Source organism: Rana temporaria, chromosome 2, assembly GCF_905171775.1.
Source record: "Rana temporaria chromosome 2, aRanTem1.1, whole genome shotgun sequence".
In the NCBI taxonomy this organism is placed as follows: domain Eukaryota; kingdom Metazoa; phylum Chordata; class Amphibia; order Anura; family Ranidae; genus Rana; species Rana temporaria.
In genome coordinates, this window is record NC_053490.1 from 241174944 (window position 1) to 241197951 (window position 23008).

General features: G+C 41.7%; 1 protein-coding gene across 4 annotated transcripts in view; it reads right to left on the minus strand.

The window, feature by feature from the left end:
* GTF2I (general transcription factor IIi) overlaps nucleotides 1-23008 on the minus strand; it is a 92204-nt gene that overhangs the window by 27628 nt on the left and 41568 nt on the right. For 3 of the 4 annotated variants that reach the window (XM_040336693.1, XM_040336694.1, XM_040336696.1), the window contains 12 exons: nucleotides 20556-20739; nucleotides 18909-18961; nucleotides 18684-18755; nucleotides 16218-16401; nucleotides 13871-13929; nucleotides 12825-12875; nucleotides 8913-9005; nucleotides 6860-6925; nucleotides 4742-4925; nucleotides 4476-4528; nucleotides 3989-4066; nucleotides 479-574 (listed from right to left, as the gene is read on the minus strand). In XM_040336693.1, the coding sequence (XP_040192627.1) occupies nucleotides 479-574; nucleotides 3989-4066; nucleotides 4476-4528; nucleotides 4742-4925; nucleotides 6860-6925; nucleotides 8913-9005; nucleotides 12825-12875; nucleotides 13871-13929; nucleotides 16218-16401; nucleotides 18684-18755; nucleotides 18909-18961; nucleotides 20556-20739 (1173 nt within the window). The remainder of the gene's footprint in view (nucleotides 1-478; nucleotides 575-3988; nucleotides 4067-4475; nucleotides 4529-4741; nucleotides 4926-6859; nucleotides 6926-8912; nucleotides 9006-12824; nucleotides 12876-13870; nucleotides 13930-16217; nucleotides 16402-18683; nucleotides 18756-18908; nucleotides 18962-20555; nucleotides 20740-23008) is intronic. The other variant, XM_040336695.1, reaches the window with a different exon arrangement.

Here is a 23008-nt window from a genome sequence, read left to right on the forward strand (position 1 = left end):
TGCGGTGGAGTAATTATCAGATCCCAGGCATATCCTCTTGGTGTGTACCAGTAAAAGACCACAGATCCACAATCATTTAAGCTCCACCTGACCTTTCTTTTTAATTAAAGAGGTCATGGTGTCTGGTGAGTAGGGTACCTACCCTTATCCACCGGGTGTTTGTCTTATAAAGTCATTGGCAGTGGTGATGGTGTAAAGACCAAAGTTACTTCACAAGGATTTATGGACATTTTAAATATACAATATTCCCTTTATTCTGTTTGCTGTTTTCTTGATGCACTTGGTTCATTGATGAATTATTCTTAGGCACTATAATGTTCACATAAAAAATTAATATATCTATTGAGCATTATGCACTTTATCTGGTTATGCTATGGAATTTAGCTTATAGTATACAATCTTGTTTATTGATTCAAGCGCCACCAATTAATATACACCCCACAGAGTATAGGGGGTGCCTTTGCTGCATACAGCTTACCAAATTTTCGGCTGAACAGTTCGTTGACTTGTTCCCTCAACTGGCGAGCTTTGTCTACTTTTCCTGTTTTCTCGTTATCCCCATCTGAAATACAAACTTTATTTGGGATTATGAAATATCACATAGTTTGAACTGTATTTCATGTTTCTAGCGCCAAAACTTTTCCACCTTATGAACTGTTCCTCACAAATTTGGTCAAAGCCAGTCAACTTTCTGTATGTTTTTATATGGAGGGAGGAGAACTCACACAAAAACAGAACATACAAATGCCATCCCTGGTGGGTATCAAATCCAAGTCAACAACAATGCAAGGAAAGAGGATTATATGTTAGCGGTTTCAAATCATATACAGGTCTTCAGGTCACTAATTTTATTACATATATACACCTGTATATATTTATATATCAAAACTTTTTTTTTATAAACCAGTTCTAAATTTAGGAATTGTGCCCCTACTGATTTTTTATATATATCTGCAGCGTTGACAGCATAGGGCAGGACTTTCTAATACACTAAGGCCTCATTCACACAGGGAGCTTAATCTGTGTCCCATGCAGTGCTGTGTTTACCTGCAAGGGGATGCACAGGTGCTTCCTGCATCCCCGAACAGGCCGTCCCATTGCCTATTGGGATGCAGTGACTGCACAGACAGCTGCAGCTCCCAAGGTGACATCCATGCAGGTGCATGGCCCCAATGTACCCACATGAATGTCACACATTGGAAGCAGCTGCTGTGTCCATGCAGCTGCTGTATCCATGCAGCTGCTGCGTCCCAATAGGCAATGGGACTGCTAGCATGGGGGATGCACACCTCACCTGTGCATCCCTGTGTTGGTAAAACATGGCCCTGAATGGGGCATAGATTAACATGCCCTGTGTGAACGAGGCCATCGTTTTACATCTGCTTATGTTTCAATGTGGTTTTCTATGTCTTCATTGTGTTTTCTATTCTGTGGGTAGACTCCACCTCTTATTTAAGCTATAGGTCCTACACTTTTATTGATGCATTTTTATTGATTTAATTCAGTTTATATGGCTGGTAATAGATGTTGTTATCTTAGGTCTGCATCTTGAACTTATCCCAAGCTGTTTTTATACACTTTTAAACTATAGTTAATTGTCAGCTTTCAAGTGTTGTAGTTTGCCTTTTTCTTGACTGATGCATTGGAAAATCCTCCTCGAGCCTCTAGCTCCAATCATGTGCTTAGAAAAAAAAAACCCTGATTGAAATCCATGCGTCTGGTGCCCCGCACGTAGGTTAGGGGGCCGGACAGATGGATAGGGGGGCAGCACCGTTATGCACGGACCGCCACTGCTGAAATTGTTTAATCATATTTGACCATAATACTGATCCTCTAGGCTTGATAAAGGGGGGCATGGCATAGCCGTCTTTCATACACACAGCATGTTCCTGGGGAAAAACTCGCTAGCAACCAGTACTGATTTTTTGCTGATGTTCTCACCCTGGACCATGGTTTTATCAGATGGAAGTCTCCATATGTTTTTATAGAGGAATAAATACATACTAATCCCAATAACTTCTGCACCCTTCTCTTCTTTTTTTTATGAGTGTTCAAGTTGGATCGCCACAGGTCTCACTAAAGGAACAGCAAGAGGATTACCCTATGATCCGAATTTCCAAATGATTTGATCCCATCAGATCCTATTTGCCAGATCTGTGCGTTTAGACTTTGGACTTATTACACAATTCTAAGACTTTCCTCATTGTGGCCTTATGGACCATTATTAGGGTAGTGCTTTTGTGTGCTTCCTTGTTTTTAGATTATCAGTTAGCCACCATAATGAAAAATGGTACAGCTTTAGCAAGTTATTACTTATGAGTTCACTAGTGCCTTATTAGATTGTTTTCATATAAATATCAAGATAAAAAAGATACAAACATTGGACTATAGCATATACAGAAAAATATAAAGCTAAAAGATTGAAATAGATAAAAAAAATAATAATAAAAATAAAAGAATATCTTTGCTTTTCACCCTGATGCAAGAATACTTTCATAAATAGCTCAGATATGCAAGATACCATAAGATATCAGCTGGTGATTCAGGCAAGACTAAAATGTAATATAATTACATAGAGAATAGTGAAAAGGAAGTACAGCATTTTAAATTGTTTTTTATATTTCTATTGTTCTTAGGAATGCTTTTACCATCAGCATTATACAAATACAATACATATGTACTGTACAAGCAAATCTGTGTTTCCAGCACAACTTGCATAAACATACCCATTCAGTTTTGTAAAAAAACACCACTTGAGTGGTCTTGTTTAAAGAAAGGTCAAATAACACATATCCTATTGGATGAAAACTACTCTGTGTATGTGACCAGAAAAAAAAAAAATCTAAAAAGCAAGCAATGTCCATGCTATAGATGGGGTCTTCTACCTTTCCAGTTCTGCAGCTGTCAATCTCCAACATTTAACACTTTAGATTAGGGTTGTCCCGATACTAGTATTGGTACCGATACCGAGCATTTGTGCGAGTACTTGTACTCGCACAAATGCTCCAGATGCTTGACCCGATACTTGGTCGGCGGCGAGCGGACTCAGTGGGCGGAGAGGGTGGGCGGCGTCAGTAGGCAGATCGAGCCACCTCAGTGGGCGAAGCGGATTCAGTGGGCGTAGAGGGCGTGCAGCCTCAGTGGGCGGAGCGGTCGCCGTCAGCTTGGACATTCCGACGCTAACCTTGGCACACCTTGCACTTGGCCAGAGTAAGCCAGCAGCTGTCATCTTGTTACACCCAGCCCATATAGTTCGGGCTGGGTGTAACAAGAGGTCTACTGATACTTACTGATGCTGAGTGCAGGGTGTACCAAGATGGGCGCTGCAGCAGAGAATTTCCTCATGTCATTTATTGCTGCATTTCAGTGCCTGCCCATAAGTGCCAGCCACCTGTCAGTGCCATCAGTGCCCATAAGTGCCGCCCATCCGTGCCAGCCACCTATCAGTGCAAGCCACCTGTCAGTGCCATCAGTGACGCCTACCAGTGCCATCTATCAGTGCCGCCCATCAGTCAGTGGCATTTATCAGTCCCCATCAGTCAGTGCCACCTATCAGTGCCCATCAGTCAAACTGTCACATGGCATTCAAAAAAAGTATCTGTAATCGGTATCGGCGAGTACATGGAAAAAAAGTATCGGTACAACCCTACTTTAGATAGAATCAGATGGCCCCTTGGATACATCCCCCAACCCCTGTGTCCAGTAGCAACGCAGGGGTCAGAGAAAGAAACCCGAGCGTGCTGTGGGTAACACAGTCATCTGACACTATTGAAGTGTTGAATGTCCAAAGAGACTGATATAGGCTGCAGTGCTGGAATGGAGGGACAGTGGTAGATGCATGCTGCTGGAAAGGCGAATATAAATGCTCTTCTATTGCAGAGATTTTATTTTTTATACCCTGACATGATTGCGTGAATAACCTTGTTTATAAAATGTCCTGTATTTTCACGCAAATATTTCTACAAAACTGAGTAACTTTACTACATACCTGGTAAAGATACCTGAATGATATTAAGATGTTCATGTCCAGATGCTGTGGTAGGAGTGTTTTGGACTTGTATCCTTTCTTAAAAATGTATACAAAAATACATATATTTTATTTAGTAAAACCATTTTTTTTTTTCAAAAGGAAATAAAATTATGAGATAGGTTAGCTTTTGAACCAAAAATGACTATTCTAATTTTACAGTGCAATTGGGCTCAAAATGTGGAGCTCCAAAAGGTGATATTGTGGCCATAGCAAACCACCAGGTTGAACTTGTTTGGAGCAGGTGAGGATATTAAAAACGCACAATTTCAGATTTTACTTTCTTCGCTGTAGTTTTTAAGACAGAGTCTCAATGACACTTCTACAATACACATCTCTTACCCACTCACAAGGTAAGGTAACTACTGTTTAGTATTCTAAAACAAATACAAACATAGTTTATATGGTTCTTAAAAGGGTCTCATTTAAAAATTAAAAGGGTACTTACTTTGTGGATAATGTAATGATGAATCTTTAGCGGCAGCCTCAAACAGTTCTGGTCTAGCAAAAATAAATAAATAGATTACAAAATTGTATGCATAAGCAATAAACATACATTTACACATTTTGAGACATTTACAAAACGCTTACAAAATAATAAATAAAAAATGTTACTTTCTCGTTTTCTTATGACTGGTTGCTGTAGGTTAATACACTTTGCACTCTACACCTCACTGAGTAAAGGCCATAGTATTCTCAATACATTTGTCTTACTTCTTGATGACAAATTTAATCTTGGTTTGATTTCTGAGAATCTTCTCCAGTCTAGGGATGCCAAAAGTGGACGGTCTGCGGAATGGGACCCCCTCTGGAAGACCTTCCACATAGAAGTCTTCTGGATAGGACTCAAACAAGGCAAATGGAACTTTGAATGGATCTTTCATTCCCAATGCTTCTCCTAAGGGATATATTACATTCACAAGATAGTATCCATTTATTTATAGATTTAGATAATAGTGTACAACAGAAAAAGGAATACTAAAATAATAATTTCTGCAGAATGCCACCTCAGCTTTTTAATTTGAAAGACACTCAGGGGAATTCAATATAGCAGTAACAGATTTCTGTCAGTAGTTCCCTTAAGGCCGGGTACACACGAACAAACATGTATGGTGAAAGCGGTCCGTCGGACCGTTTTCACCATACATGTCTGCCAGAGGGCTTCTGTACGATGGTTGTACACACCATCGTACAGAAGTCCGCGCGTAAACAATACGCGGGGCGTGTCCACGGTGTCGCCGCGTCGATTACGCGGTGTCGCCGCGACAATGACGCAGCGACGTGGGCGGCCCGCCTTTAAAATGCTTCCACGCATGCGTCGAAGTCATTCGACGCATGCGAGGGACGGCGGGCGCCTGGACATGTACGGTAGGTCTGTACTGACGACCGTACATGTCCGAGCGGGCAGGATTCCAGCGGACGGTTTTAAAACACGTCCAGGAATATTTGTCTGCTGGGAAAAGGCCCGGCGGGCAAATGTTTGCTGGAATTCGGCCCGCTCGCGCCCACACACGACCGAACATGTCTGCTGAAACTGGCCCGCGGACCAGTTTCAGCAGACATGTTTGGTCGTGAGTATGGGGCCTAAGAGCTACACATGCATAATTCAGGCAAGCATTTGCACCAGTGTCGGTAATATTGCTAGTTCTTACTACCGTCCTTTAAGAATTTGTCACTGCCATAGCAACAGTTTCTTAAAGGATTACCACCAGTTCTCAGCTTAGTAAATTGGTGGTAATTAACACCAATGCTAAACTGGCATACAGACGTAAGCCAGTATTCAGATCAGGCTGTGCCTGTGCTGGGAAGCCGTCATATATGCAAGAGCTTCCCACACAAGGCTGTATCCTTTGCCTCATTTATCTGTTGGCTGGGAGATTTCCAGGCGATAAGCTAAATGTAAAAAAAAACAAAAAATCTTGTTCTGAGATGTACACAGCTCTGCCACACAGCACAGCACCATCTAACATCGGAGGTGACATTTTTCTTCTTTACTGCAGACCAATAACACAGCTCTTGTCCCTCTACCAGTTTGTCACTAAACAGTGGAAGAACAAACATCAGACTGGTGATCTCATCTTTGTCACTCTGCTCTCTCCTCCTAAGAGCATGGTCCTTGCACTACAGCATAACTGATTGTCTCCCTGTGCTTCCTTTATCACCCACAGTCTGAGCTTTTCTGTACAGGGATTGCAAGAGACTAATAACCAGGTAATTACATTGCTTGCATCAACAAATACATTTATTAATACGTTAATAGATACAGAACTGCATTAACCTGTGTCTTTTATATCTGCGTGAAATTTGCTTTAAAGTGGTAGTCAACGCCGCATTTAGATTTTTGCCTACAGGTAAGCTTGTACTAAAGCTTACCCATAGGTAATGAATATTTCCTAAACATGCACCATTTAGGAGATATAGTGAGCAGCAGCCGGTGGCGTCACTGGGGTATGCATTCTGATGGAATGCCATACGGGTCTATTCCTTCAGACCTGTGTGCTGTGGCCAAGACTCCCGCGCTGATGTCATTGTGGCTCGGCCAGTCAAGTGGCTGCAGTCTGCAAATGCAGAAGGAAGACCAAGTGAACATGGAATCCATTGCAGTGGTGACAGCACGCCGCTGGAAGGCTTAGTTTCAAAGGCTAGTCTTTTATAATGTACTAGTATGTAGTGCATACTAGTACACTATGATATTGTCTTGCAAAAAAAACTTTTGCAAAAGAAAAAAGCTTTTTTACTGTTTGTCCATAGTCTGGACTTTTATCATGCCTAATTTTTCCATGTATATGGCTGACATTCCAGAGAAACATAAATGACGTTACAAATACTCACCACATTTCTTATCAAAGAGTGCTTCAACTTTTTGCTTCAAATCTGTGATTTTAGCATTCCAAGCCTCTGTTGGAAAAAAATGCAACATTAAGTCAGTGTTAAATTTTGCATGGGAAGGATTGCAAGTCTTATGTATTTAAAAAAAGAATAAATAGGTTTCATTTAGTAAAAGGACAGAATTATTTTTGATCATGTAGTTTCTTGACTGACAGTGATGGTTACTAACTGGGGTTAGTGGGAGGGCTGAACTGACAATAAGATAGTCATACCTGAGTGAATTCTAAGCAAAAAAATAGACTTTGCTGTGGCAGCATAAAAACAACACTCACAACCTACATACTACAACACATGGAATTAAATTATCTTCTGGACTGCCCTTTCACTTTACAGATATCCACACCCTGCTACAGCCAGGTATTTGGAGGTATATATATATTTTTTTAACCCACCATAACAGGCTTCGGCTGAACTCAATCTTGTGAGAGTGGCTGGATACCACCACTATGGCTTGGCTACATATAAAAAATTGCCTGTTTAGTCAAGCACTGTTGCCTAAGGATGAGCTCCGGCTTGTTCGCAAACCCCACGTGCAGAGCCCCCGCTAGGAAGACACACTTTGCTAATCAGATGCAGTGCGACAGTGTCCCGATGCATGGCTGCCGAGATCAGGAAATGTCTCACTGCCTGTGATTAGCGCAGTGCAGTGCCGACTTCCTGGCCGCCACGACACATGGGGTTTGCATAGATGACGGAGCTCATCCTCACTGTTGACTGTTCTCAGAGCCGCTCATGTTTTTTTTGTGATAGCACCATTATTAAATGGAGCAAAGGAGGCTACTCATATTTTAACTATCGCCTACTCTTGACTCTGGCAACACATCCTAGGATAACCAGTATTTACGTTAAATGCAGGCAGTTTATTTCTCCAGCCTATGTTCACAATCAATTTTGAAAGGGACCTTGGATGCCTACTTAAAAGTCACCTCCTCCTAACTTTGCCAACTTGCATACAACCCCTTGCTGTATTCCATGAAAAATAACAATTAAATCTGCTCACTTCAGCCAATAATTCCAATCAGTCTACATGAGCATGAAAAACTATGGGCATGGCCCAGTTGGAAAGCCTCTGCTACCAATACGTCATCTTGTGTTTGTAGGAGAATTGCAAGATCACCAATTGTTTGTATGTCCTCACTTATGTCAGCCTCATTATACATCTGATACCTAGTTTCCTGGATGGCAGATGAGCATGGTTTTATTTGCAGATGTGCAATGTTTGTGGCTTTTCTCCCTAATGCATTCTATGCATTAAGGTGAAAAACCTTCTCTCGTGCTGCAGCCCCCCAGACCCCCCATTTTACTTACCCAAGCCCTGTCTCTCGCCTCAAGGAAGAGCACACCACCTATGGCTGGTGTCTCGTGTCCTGATTGGATAGATTGATAGCAGCGCAGCCATCGACTCCAGCTGCTGTCAATCAAATCCAATGAGGCGGGTGCCGGGGGGAGGGGCCCCACCCTGCTTTCTGTGTCAATAGACCCAGAAGCAGGACACGGGAGTGCACCCGCCACTGAGGGACCCCAGAAGAGCAGGATCGGGGCCACTCTGTGCAAAACCAACTGTACAGTGGAGGAAAGTATGCCATGTTTGTCATTACAAAAAAAAAAAAATCCCCAAACTTACGAATGCACATGTAGGTCCCACACGCATTTGTAAACAGTGATTGCACCATGTATGTGATGTATCACCATGAAACATAAGAGAGCAATAACTAGTGCAAGATCTCCTGTACTGCTAAACTGGTAACCTATAAAAGCTTTTAAAATGTCACCTATGGATAATATAATGTACCATAGATTGTTGCCATTCCACGGGCGTGCACAACTTTAATGCATGAAATGTTGGGTATCGATTTACTTGGCGTAACATCATCTTTTATATGCATATTAGATTGTGTTTACATGCATTAAAATCCATTAATGGATTAAGCATAAAAAGTCTTTGATTGTAAATGTCTTAACTTTTAGTGTGTTATATTTAACTTTTCTTGTTTACCAAATGAGAATTCTTTTCCTCGTTGTTTGCAGGTCACAGTCGTAGAGCCATTTGTTTGTGGTGGTGGAGGACTTGCAACTGTTTGGGATTTATCTGTGAACAAGTAGCAAAAAATATACTATATAAAAGAGAAGTATGGGTTTGGGGAAAATAACACTTTTATACTCACCAGGTAGATGCAGCATCAATCCGATGCTGCCTCTGTCCCCTGCAGACCTTGCACTGAGAGCTGAGCGATCAAACACCCCCGATCACTCAGTTCTCCCCTCTGTTTTGAGCAGACAGACTGGAGCACTGTGCGGTGGAGGTGGTGGGAGCGGCTGGTTCAGTCTACCAGTGGCTTGCTGAGAGGACGAGTCAACTGCTGTCCAGAAATCTGGGTGCATCCTGACTTTAGCCTGCTGTTGGCTGAAAATGGGTCACAGGCAGAACTAACTGAACTACCGTTATCCATACGAGAAGTATAGCCAAAATACATTTGGCCACACTTCTCCTTTAAAAAAAGTACAAAAAAAAAAAAAAAAAAAAAGAGAAGAAAACAGAATATGAACTAGAAGCAAATAAAAGTAAATAAGGTAAGAGGATCAGGTAAAAAAAAAAAAAGTAAAATTGTGCCATTTCCATGTCCGTGAGTGAACGAAAGACAAAAGGGGCAAGCTACGCCTGTCTGCCTCATCCGCTGCCAATTTGGCACCTTTTGGGGGTGGGGTCAGGGGAAGCAGGTACCTGGTTTTGACAGGTACCCGCTCCAACTTTTGATTCAATTTGCCATGGCGAACTGAGCCAGAAGTTGCCTCGCCTCCCCCTTCCTGCAGCCTTCTGGGACACCTCACATGTCCTAGAAAACTGCGGCCCATTCACAAAACGTATCACACTTCGCTCACGCACAGTAGGAAGCCAGCTGTGAAGCCGCAATGCTTTACTGCCATTTTCCCTTATTAAATATGGCAGCGCCAGCACCCGATAGCTGATTGAATAATCAGCTCAGGTGAGGACACTGCTGGATGCCTGGAGTGGTAAGTGCCCCAATATTAAAAGTCAGCAGCTACAGTATTTGTAGCTGCTGACTTATTTTTTTCTGCAGGAGCCTGGAGCTCCTCTTATAAGTCTACACAAAGAAATTCTTATTTCTTTGACAAACCATTTATGTTGTGTAGAACGTGGCCATTCACCTGAATAAACATCTTTAGAAGATCTCCAAAATCACAACTGTCTAACCAGCTTGAATTAAAGGTGCCCAAATCTTATAAGATCTAGAAGCTTGACCAGAGCATAAAAATATGAGATAAAATCTGTAGGCCAACAGTACCAGAGCCAAATAATTGGATCACAGATAACTGCATGCATCAAAAACAATGGTTTTGATATATTGTGGACTTTTGCTTATTTATAAAAGTTCTACAATGGTTTTAGAAAGAATTTTACCCAAGTTCCGTTCGCTTATAGATGCTTTACAGCCTGCTTGCAGACATGTTCATGAGTCATAAGGCAGTAATGTAAACGCATACATTTCGGTGGTTTAGGGGAACAAAGTACCCAGTATAAATAGTGACCCACTGTATAAGTGCAGAAAAGTTCTTAGATGAAATACTGTTTACAATTTTAAAAGTCACATGCCCTCCTTATTGCCTCTGGGTTATCCCCATTCCGGTAATACAGACCCAGTTTAGAAAAAAAAAAAAAAAAAAAAGGCCACTACTTCACGCTGTTCTCCTAGAACGATTCCGTTCTTTACAGTTTAATTTGAAGAGTAATCTATTAAAAGATATTATAAGGGGTTATGTTATGTACAACCAAAATTGTTAGGTTTTAATTAGAGGTCGACCGATATATCGGCCGATATTTGGCCGTTTTTTATGAAATCGGCATCGGCCGATTATTGTGAAAAAAATCGGCCGATTCGCGGCATTCGCGACTATTACAATAAACGGCTGGCATGGCCGCCTGCCCTGCAGTACTGACCAGTGCTCTAGCAGCGTGTGTCCTCCATCCGCACGCCCACTATTGAAGTCCAGGAAAGATTTTACTGGCCTTGCATCGTAGCGCCCCGCCCCCGCTCCGCCCCCTCCCTTGGCGTGCTGTATTGGATAAACAATCACAAGCTAAGGAGAGATTTCACTGGCATTCATCGTACCGCCCCGCCCTGCCCCTCCCTCGGTGTGCTGTATTAGATACTTGTAAAGTGCCAATGATTGTTTCTCTAATACAGCACGCCGAGGGAGGGGCGGGGCGGTACGATGAATGCCAGTGAAATCTCTCCTTAGCTTCTCTATAGTGGCCGTGCGGGTGTATGAATCAAGAATATATTGCTTCAAGAGCACTGGTCAGTACTGCAAGTCAGGTGGCAGATACTTGTAAAGGGCCAATGATTGTTTCTCTGCCACCTGACTTGCAGTACTGATCAGTGCTCTTGAAACAATATATTCTTGATTCATACACCCGCACGGCCACTATAGAGAAGCCAAGGAGAGATTTCACTGCCATTCATCGTACCGCCCCGCCCCCTCCCTCGGCGTGCTGTAATAGAGAAAAAATCAGCTTCCACCTGACATGGTAACTCCCCCCAGCAGGAGATCGTGGCCAGCACTAGCTCTGTCTTCCTTTCCTGCTGAGGGGGAGCCTGCTGGCTGCTTGTATTTTACTTGTTCAAAGATTTGCTGGTCATCTCATCAGCATGAACCTAGCCTATCAGGTGCATGCAGATCCGCAGACTTAATTTTATGTCTTTTTAAAGTGAAACCTGGCTGAGGCTGGCATTGAGAAAATGGATGAGGATGACTCTGGGTGCATATCAGAGTTAAATTGTGGAGATCCTCTTCACAATGTAACTGTCATCCTCATTCATTTTCACAATGCATTGCAAATCACTCATCTTCATTGCCACAACACAGCACCACCCATCCCTCCCCACAACGCAGGACCACCTACGCCTAGCACCACCCATCCCTCTCCACAACGCAGCACCACCCATCCCTCTCCACAACGCAGCACCACCCATCCCTCCCCACAACGCAGCACCACGCAAGCCTAGCACCACCCATCCCTCTCCACAACGCAGCACCACCCATCCCTCTCCACAACGCAGCACCACCCATCCCTCCCCACAACACAGCACCACCCAAGCCTAGCACCACCCATCCCTCTCCACAACGCAGCACCACCCATCCCTCTCCACAACGCAGCACCACCCATCCCTCCCCACAACGCAGCACCACCCACGCCTAGCACCACCCATCCCTTTCCACAACGCAGCACCACCCATCCCTCTCCACAACGCAGCACCACCCATGCCTAGCACCACCCATCCCTCTCCACAACGCAGCACCACCCATGCCTAGCACCACCCATCCCTCTCCACAAGGCAGCACCACCCACGCCTAGCACCACCCATCCCTCTCCACAATGCTGCACCACCCATCCCTCTCCACAACACAGCACAACCCATCCCTCTCCACAACGCAGCACCACCCGCGCCTAGCAAAAAATAAAAAAATCGGCCCAAAATATCGGCCGCAAAAATCTGCATTATATATCGGCCATCGGCCACCCTGATTTCTAAATATCGGCATCGGCCATAGAAAAAACCATATCGGTCGACTTCTAGTTTTAATTATGGTGAAATGAGAAATGCATGTGGCAATCTATGTGCACACCTTCATTAAAATAAAACCTAAAAAAATTACCTCCTCCGTTATGGGTCAATACATCTATCCCTCTAATAATTCAGCTAATAAAGTTCCTTAGTTTTGGGCATATGTACCCAATGGAACTGGCAAGTCAGAGAAAGTGTGAATTGGAGGGGAATTTTCTGGTGTTTTAACGTATAAAAGTGTTCTAGTCTTGCCAGATTTTAATATTTCATACATTTGAGATTTGATAGTTAAAGTATGATTCCTCCATGTTATTTCTTACCTTCATCTGTACCCTCCCCTGGATCCTGTTTTTCAGGCAAGATCTGAACAGCTATAAAAAACAAATAGTTTTCAAGTTATATTAGGAAAATCTAGAACCAAACTTTACTCTATATCATGACAACATTATGAACAGTAATCAGAATGATCTACTTTTCTTACGTGGGCCCAGGAGAGGGATAAACACAGAAAAAAAAAAAAAAAAAAAAAAAAGTTTAGGCAGCAGTGTTAATTTCCAATAAAAAACATTTTCGCAGACTAAATTAATACTATTTTAGTCTACAAAAATACGACAAACTAAAAAAGGGCATTTTTGTCAAGAGAGTATGACTAAAACTAATTTTAAATTTGATGTCAAAATTAACACTGGTCTGTAATGTTCAAACCTTAATACCATAAATAATAACGTATTACATTTTTCACTCCAGCAGTATATAAGGAGTTTGGAAATTGTAGAGAAATGCTTATAGGAAAAGTCCAGCCAAAGCTCGTTTGGCTGGGCTTCTCCTATGAATCACAGGAATGCAGTTCGTTTTGCACTCCTGTGACCCATTTTCTGCTGACGTCACAGAAAATCGGTCTCAGCCCCTCAGTGAGCCGATGAGACGGCCACTCCCAGCCCCTCCACAGTTCAGCACTCAAGTGAGCGAGGAGGGAGTAGAGCGGAGAGTCAGTAACTCTCTGCTCAGGGATCTGTGAGAACTGAGCTATTGGTGATGTTTAATCGCTCGGTTCTCAGTGTAGAGGCGCCGGGGGACAGATGCAGCATCGGCTGCATTCACTCAAGTAAGTAAGATTATGGAAAAATAAAAAATAAATAATACTTCTCTTACAATTTAACTACACCCATTAGATTTTAGACGACTAAAAATGATTTTAGTCTACTAAAATGTACTGGAGGTTTAGTCTAAATACTAAAATGGGACTAAATCTAAAAATGGCATTTTATTCAAAAGACTAAGAGAAACTAAATCAACATTTGCTCCCAAAATTAACACTGTTGGGCTGAAATATTTGCAAAGGCTGAAACCTGAAAATGTTTCTTACCTTCAACATTAATTTTACTAGCAAGTTCAGCAGGTATATGGGGTGCTACAAGCTGAGGTCTGTATAGGGAAAAAAAGAAACATTATTATACGCCTTTTGCTATGTGATGCAACCTTTTATTCCAGCTACAATGAGTTTGTAATTGGTTGCCTGGCAAATGATTCTGAGCCCAATCATATGCTCCCCAAGACTTGGATCAGAAATCCATAACTTAGCTGAACAGCGCAACACATACAGGCAGTGCAGCGGTCCACATACTTTATACAAGATTCAATCTGCAGCTTCCTATTCATTTGAATTGACTGTTTCAGCAAACGCCTGTGCAAGCAGTGGACTCACAACAGGAGAGCCCATGGAAATGAGGCCTAAAAGGGTTTTTATGCAATTAAAAAACTAGAACGAAGCTTCAGCTTTCTAAGCATTTATTTTAATGAAAGCACCACCGTACTATATACAGTAATTTGGATATTGTTTTAACTGTGCTCATACTTTTTTTCTTTTAAATCTGTAATTTCTTACATGATCCGGCAGGCAGCGGCCATTGAAGATGTGGGCATCTAAAGCCCACTCCAGTATATTTACCATATTTATATAGCTACCCAGCATACACCTCCCTATCTGGTGCCTGCACAGTAATGACACTGCGCAGTGCACTTTCTAGATTACAAGTTATCATAGCAATGGCGGCGGAAGTTTCTGCTACATTGTTATGGCATCCGGTCAATCAACAGAGAACTTGGAGGGGAAGGCAAGAGAGGTCGGGGAAAGGGGCGATGGAGGGAATAGTGCAGATTGCGTCACTTCCATTAGATTAGATGCCTGATACTTCTGGATCAATTAGATCAGTGGTTCTCAACCTGGGGTCGGGGACCCCCTCGGGGGTCAAATTATGATTTGCCAGGGGTCACCAAATCTTGGGCTGTTCCTGAAGCCCGCACCCCTCTCCCAGCCTTCTTGCGGATGCTCAGCAGGGCTGTTTCTAGAGCCAGTAGCCACCCAGCTGGGCTGTTCCTGGAGCACCAGACCGCCCACTCAGCCTCTTCGCAGCTGCCCATTCAGTTCACGACATGGCTGGGGGGCAGAGACTAGAGATCCACTGACTGGTGAGGATTGTGAGGTGGGAGGGGCTGGAGGAGACCATATCTCCTGATTTCAGCATAGGTGTCACTGCTACGAGACACCACAAAGTTGGAGACACGCACTGGGTAACACTACCTGTGATTATAGTTGCCATTAAAAGTCCCCACTACAGTTCTCAGATCAGCAGATGACCTTCATTGAGAGCACCTAAGTTGGCTGATCAGAACTCATCCCAGCACTGCCACTCATCCCATTCCCCCCACCAAGGAGTAAGAGAAGGAATTAAAATAGAGAATACATGGATGGGAGAGGAAGAAAGAAAGAAAAAAGGGAGAGAAAGAATAAGAGAAAAAACAAGAAAGACGGCTAGAGAGAGGGATGGGGGAAAAAAAAACAATAAATTAGGATAGAGAGAGATAAAGGGGAAAAGGAGAACAAAGATAGAGTGGTACATCCTAAAATGTACCATATGAGGGTTTAATACTGTACGAGTGGAGGGGACTCAGGGAGCGCTAAATTTCCATGGGTTAGGGGCGCAAATTACTTGTCTTGTCTTGGGTGCTGACAACCCAGGCTATGAAAATAATTTTACTGTTAGGGGTCCCCACAACTTGGGAAATTGTATCAAGGGGTCACGGCACTAAAAGGTTGAGAACCACTAAATTAGATAGATATCCCAGGAGGCAATGGGCCAGGATGATGATGTAGTCGCCTAGGCGGCTGCAATTGGATGTTGTGAGGAAGACTACAAAAAATAAAAATCACTAAGAGTGAGTACACCCCTCACATTTTTGTAAATATTTTATTATATCTTTTCATGTGACAACACTGAAGAAATGACACTTTGCTACAGTGAGTGTACAGCTTGTATAACAGTGTAAATTTGCTGTCCCCTCAAAATAACACACAGCCATTAATGTGTAAACCGCTGGCAACAAAAGTGAGTACACCTCTAAGTGAAAAAGTCCAAATTGGGCCAAATTAACCATTTTCCCTCCCCGGTGTCATGCGATTCGTTAGTGTTACAAGGTCTTCGGTGTGATAAATTTGGTGAAATCGATCTCGTTCAACATGGCACCTCATGGCAAAGAACTCTGAAGTTTGAAAGTTGCTGCTCTGTCAACTGCCTAACCTCAATGATGTAAAAAATACTGGCCTGTCATTTAAATAAAAGGTAACCAACTACAGGGCTCTGTTATGTGTTACTCTCAAGCATACAATTATGTATATAAAAAAAAAAAAAGGTAGCTATTCTCTTTGTACATACTTTTTCACAATGAACTTGATTTTGGCACTTCCTCTTACAAGCCTCTCCAGACGAGGAATCCCAAACCAAGTGGGACTCCGGAATGGAATTCCCTCTGGCAATCCTTCTACATAGAGGACCTCTGGATTGGATTCAAACACTGGATAAGGGACTTTTACAGGTTCAGGAAGTCCCAGTGCCTGTGCTAAAAAAAAAAAACTGACTTTAATTTTTTTTTTATAAAACAACACCACCACCACCCTAAACTAGGCAATGCAGAAAGAAAATATGATACACACAGGGTAGTAACGCATAATCTCTGCTCTCTGCTCAGGTCTTTATTGCCAATGTTAGGACAGGTAACAGGAAGTCCAAGCAAATCTGTCTGCTCAATGAGCAATGGATGAGCTATAGTAGCAAACATTCTCTGTTTCAAAGTGATGACCACGGTGACCGTATGTTATAAGAACCACACAGAACGATTTGCGCTCTGTTGTAGAATGCCAGCAGCTGTTAACAGCAGCTTGGCCCACTGGTAGTCATTAGAAGGAAGGACCGCACACCACCATAGAGCCATATAAACTGTTTATTCCATCAGATGGAATAAACAGTTTAGGGTCCTTTCACACTTGTGCGACTTGAAAGTCTAGCAATTCTGACACGACTTGAAGCAATGCCTGTGTAATCTTGACGCTATGGACCTTAAGTTGCATAAAATGCGGACCAAAGTAGTGCAGGGACTACTTTAAAGTCGTTGCAACTTGAAGACGCACAGATATGAACGGTACGCATTGGAAATCATGGGGTACAACTTGTCATGCGACTTTGCATTTCCAAGTCGCACAAGTGTGAAAGGGGTCTTCTACAGCTCTATGATGGTGTGCGGCCATACCTTCTAATGAAGACAGTGTTTGCAATGGTGAAATATGGCAATGGCTATGCTCCTACATAGAGAGGGACCATGGAGAATGAATGTAGCCACCCTCTAACAGGAATTTATTCAAACCTGTCATTGTAGGCAGAGAAGACAAGTGAATTTTAGAACCACAAATGTATTCCCTAAAAGTTCAGGCGCCGTTTGGAGAACCAACATATGTCAGTCTGTGTAATGAAGGTTAGCCCTGTGCAGCCAGGGGGGATCCAAAACACCAGGGATGGTGTTGTGCAAAAAAACAAAACAAAAAAGATTCCTCTTAATACAGCCACGGTTTGTGATAAAAAGATTTATTTATTGAAAAATCAAAGTCAAAGGATTCCAAGAATGGAAAGGGTTAAAATATGGCTGAAGACAATTAATGTTAATTATGATGCTTGAGTTTGAACCTTGATCTCACCAAAACCTCAGCAGGCTGACTCAAGCATATGAAATCCGGCGCTTGTGCCAACCAAAATGTGTTTAGACGCCAGATGTTGCATGGGCATCCACCCAACCCAATGCAAGGGATGACAGACCATTGGTTGAACCTGTAAGGGTCAGTGATGTGGAGAGGCCCCCAATGAACTAGACATAGGCTGCAGATGGTGAGGTCGGGTGGCACCCTGGATGTGACGTCACTAACACAGTGCGATGCCAAACCGACTCATCACAACAAAGCTTGGGATGGAAAGCGGTCAACAGGTTGTAGTCATGACAACACATTTCAGGCGTGGCCCTTTAGAAAATCATGTGATTCGGACAGCCTGAAAAGTTTAAATAGGAGCTACGGGGGCATGGCAATTAGGTCTTAAAAAAAAAAAAAAAAAGGCACAAAACATCCTTTTGGCTCCCGGAGCACCAAGCACCATAACATTATCTTTTGTACAAATTACCATCTTACACAATCCATTGGGGGCCTCTCCACATCGCTGACCCATATGGGTTCAACCAGTGGTCTGTCATTCCTTCCATTGGCTGAATACCCATGCGACATCTGGTGCCTACACACCTTTTGGTCGTCCCAAGCACTGGCCTCGATATGCTCGAGTCAGCCTGCCGAGGTTTGGGTGAGATTGAGGTTCAAAATCAAGCATGATATTTAACATTGATTGTCTGTCAGACATAATTTAACCTTTTCCATTCTTGGAATTCTTTGACTTTGATTTTACAATAAATCTTTTTGTAACGAACCGTGGCATAGACATTTTTTTTTTGTTTTCTGAGGTATGCCTCAAGTGGTTTGTAGCCAAGGAAATTTAAGAACACGTTTTTGTGCACTTTAGTGAGCACAGTGGGTAACATAGGCAGCTGGATCTGCTGTTCTCTTTGGCCACAAAGACTTCCCTGTTAACAATACACAAAAAAAAAACTTACACTAGGCAATAAATAACCAGAAAACGGTTTCACCACCTACCATAACAGTATAATTTGCCAAAAATTGGAATTTACGCAATAAATACAGGTGGCATAGATAAGAAAATGTCAATAATGACATGAATTCATTTTTTTTTATTTTGTAAACCAATAATGACTTAATGAAACTAGTAAAAACATAGAATACATGGGATTACCAAACTTTGTGTTAAATATCTCCTCGACTTGTTTCCTTAGTTTAGTAATTCTGATATTCCAGTCTTCTTTAGCTAGGAAAGCAGACAAAAAGTGTGTGTTTATATCATTTTATTAAAATATACAATCAATAGTACCAAGTTATCGGGAAAGTGACAAGCTGGCTAGGAAATGAGCACTCTGATCTCTCTACTTATACAATAAATTTCAAGCATTACCACATTTACCTCCCACATTTCCTCGGTTTGGTTCTGTATTTGATTGTGTAAGCAGCTCTGGCCTATATAAAGAAAAAGTGAAAATCACCAAAAAGAAGAGAAGAGGAAATAGCAACATAAATAAAATCAGTTCTACAAGAAAGCATTCTGAATGAAATGTTTAATTACTATTACACCGAAGTGTAATAATAAAGTGTGTAAGGGATTGCTTGGAATGACAACAAAATCACGTCACAATGAACAATTTAAACACCAACAATCCCATTTGTTGACATAATCAGAGAAATGCTTCCAAACGCACAGACCAGCTTTCAGGATGAATGCTTTACATCCCAGATAGTCTGTCAGAGAATTCTGCATCATTCGATTAGAACTACCAATAGGGCAGAAATGTGAATGAAATCCAGTAAACCGAACACCCCTATCATGACAAATATGCATCTGGTGCATTTTATGATTCCATCTGTCTCGGTATTATCTCTAGGCATAGCATTCATTCATGTTAGAGAAAGAACATTGACCCCCAAGTCAAAAATTATTCTTGAAAAAAAATGAGAAAAAAAAAAAGTTGGGAGGAAGAAAAATTAAGAAAAAAGGAGAATTACCTTTAACAAAGTTCTGTCAGTATTCCACTAAATCTATTATAGTAAATGTCTATCATCAGTACAACTCACCAGTGCCTCATGGACAATAGAATGAAAATCATCTTTTAGGGCTGGCTCATACCAGATGCAGTTCAATGTGTTCTTAATCTGCATCAAAAATGCATGCGCAGTGTTTTCCATGTATTCCTATGGCTCTAGTTCACACTAGTACAGTGTGTTCCAGTGCAGTCAACAAAACCAAGTAGAACATACTGCATTTTTTTTTTTTTATGGAATGCATCTGGGATGCAGCAGAATGCATCAAAAACATACCGGAAGGCATCAAAAAACATACCAAAATGCATGTCCTGAATGGAGATGCAGGAGAAAAAAAAAAAAGGAAGGTGAGGAAAAACACACGAGAACGCATCAAAAACATGCATGCAGAAACTCATTCAGAATGGAGAAACTGTGGTGTGAACTGGTCCTTACAGGAATAAACTTTCGCTTTTCAGGAGGTATGGTTTGGAACTGGCTGTAGGGTATAGCTTCACTACTGGGGCCATCATTCCCCAGCAAACAACTTTGATGAAAGAAAAGTAGCTCAAGTTTTTTACTCTGAAGTAATCCCCATTGTTCTCTGCAAGTAGCTCATTCAAGAAAAGAACCATAAGCTGAAAGAGCTAGATGACCACTAAAGCCAGCCATTAAATGGGGCAATCAAACAATTTTATTTCCTGCAACCCATGGTTGTAGGAAAGAATATTGCATCATCTATGGCCTGCCTAAGAAAGCTGGCAGAAGGGGGACCTGGAATAACTCCTTTGAGATACCTAGTTTACCACCTTGTGTCTTCATGTTTAAAACACTAACTTTTCCAAAACATTTGGAATCCCAAAAATGTATTGAGTCCTGAACTATCACTTGTTCACCAAGCGTCTAGGGTGGCAACACAGAAAATTCTATACGATAAAACTTTCGGAACCAATGTATGTTCCTTCGGTTCTTGCCGAAAAGTGTTACATACACCGGTGCCAAATTATGTCCACAAAACAGGAAGAGAACCACATACTTTTTAATAATAAATTTTATCCTGTTTGCAGCTTGAATGATCTTCTCCAGTCTTGGAATTCCGTACCAGGAAGGACTTCTGAAAGGTATGTTTTCTGGCAATCCCTCTACATACATATCTGTTGGATTAGCCTCAAACTTCTGATAAGGTACAGGCATGACCTCAGTTTTTCCTAAAGCTTCAGCTGCAAACAGAACAAAACAGATCAGAACTGATGCATAACAATTGAATATTTATTAGAGAAATAAAAAAACTCCTAGAATATCACGTCATAGCCAATAATAAAATTGAGCTGAAAATTAAATTAAGTGTGTTATGTTAGCCATATTATGTGATTTTGTTGTTCTCATTGTTTTTTTCCTGGACATTCTTTCATTGCCTTATGAAAACAACTCAGGATGCCCTTTTTAAACTCAGATTGGGTGAGGTACCAGCAGAGGGATGAAGTTCAACCTGGATAAAGCGCAAGTGACCGGAAAAAAATATAAAGAGACGTGTACTTACTCTGCTAAACTACCTTTCCCTTCCACAGACACATACATTCATGTATCCTGCACCTGTGACCTCTGGCATTTGTTTGCATTATTTCAAAAAATCTAGGTTGTCTACACCTGCACAATAGCTTCCTGTAGACCTTTTTGGGACCTTCTTCCAAGTCTTTCTGGCCTTGAGACACAGCTCCATGAAAAACTATGGTGAACTACTCATCAGTCTCATCTTGACCAGAGCATACAAGAATTTCAGTTCACAAATATAAAAGAAAAAAAATACTGGAGTAAAGGCAAGTATAATTCTGAGAAGGGTGCAGTAAAAAAAGAATATCTGCACTTTGTTTTAAAGCCCACATATTTTTTTTTAAACCACTTGCCTACCAGCGCCATTTAAAAACAGCACCTGGTAGATGGGCATTTGGACTTTCATGTTGTAAAGCCACTCAATCATTTTCACAGCCTGCTGAGGGCACTGCTCCCTGCCCAAATTCCTCCGGCCGTGTATACCTGGCTTTGCCAAGTGTCAAAAGGTGGCATGGAGGGCAACCAGCAGACACATTCCCTGTTCTCCCCTCCAGTGAATGAACACAGAAGTGTCAGGCACTAAAATAGTGACCCTGTCATTATAAGAAGTATAGAGCCTGTTACTTAAAACCCTGAGCCTTGTTTTAAAGTAACTCTGTAATGAACCCCAGTCAAACAAAATGCTTTCTAACAGCCAAAATGTTTGGATCTCCAAATACCAAAGGGGAGATTAAATAACAGTGGGCGAAATAAGTATTAATCTTAAATAGTACCGTTCCCACACAACTTATAAAATTAAAACTTTAAAAAGGTAATTGGCTGTGGTTTAATTAAGACTAAGTTGAAAACCCAAAGTTTGTTTTAGACTCCTTTTATTAATTCCCCTAAGTGCCACTGGCAAGACAGACACATTGTACAAGAAATAAAGATCCAGTTGGTTCATATGAGGATAGCTTTTTTTCTTAAAATGTCTATTTCTGAATCAAGCAGTCCTTGGAACAGATGTCTCTTATTGAAGGTTTCTCTTATATTTTTTAACTAAAAAATTCTGGAATTTCCGCTCTGTTTTTGTTTTGGGAACAAAAGTTATCAGAACAAACAGTGGTCAATCGCCCCAATGGGCACACAGACAGCAATAAAAACTCGACAGAGGGTCCGCTTCCCAACACCACTCAAAAAAAGAAAAAAACATTTGCTTAGAGATACACTTTAAAGGGTTGTGTTCTTTTCTGAAGTTATGGTTAAGCTATGTACACGGTTGAGAGCTGGATAGACTGTAGCAAAGGTTTAGATGATTTTTGGTAGTCACCAAATACACATTATTTTGCAAATATACTGTAGGTTTTTGTTTAGATGGATGGTTCATTTACGGGTGTGTGGACTCCTGACAGACCCTTGCATCTTTCATCCAGTGCTGCACTGACGTTTCTGGATTCTGAGCCATGGGGAAAGCAAAATAATTGTCAAAAAGGACCTGCGGGAAAGGGTAGTTGAACTGTATAAAACAGGAAAGGGTAACAAAGATATCCAAGGAATTGAGATTGACAATCAGCAGTGTTCATACTCTAATTTAAGAAGTTGAAAATTAGGTGATCTGCTGAAACCAAAACAACGGTCAGGTAGACCAACTAAAATTTCAGCCACAACTGCAAGGAAAATTGTTCGGGATGCAAAAACACCCACAAATAACTTCAGGTGAAATACAGGACTCTCTGAAAACATGTGGTGTGTCTGTTTCAAGGTGCACAATAAGGAGGCACTTGAGGAAAGATGGGCTGCATGGTCAAGTCACCAGAAGAAAGCCATTACTACGAAAATGCCACAAAGTATTCCCCTTACAAAACGCCAAACAGTACAGACACAAGCCTCAAACCTTCTGACAAAAAGTCATTTGGAGTGATGAGACCAAAATTTAGCTTTTTGGCCACAACCATAAAA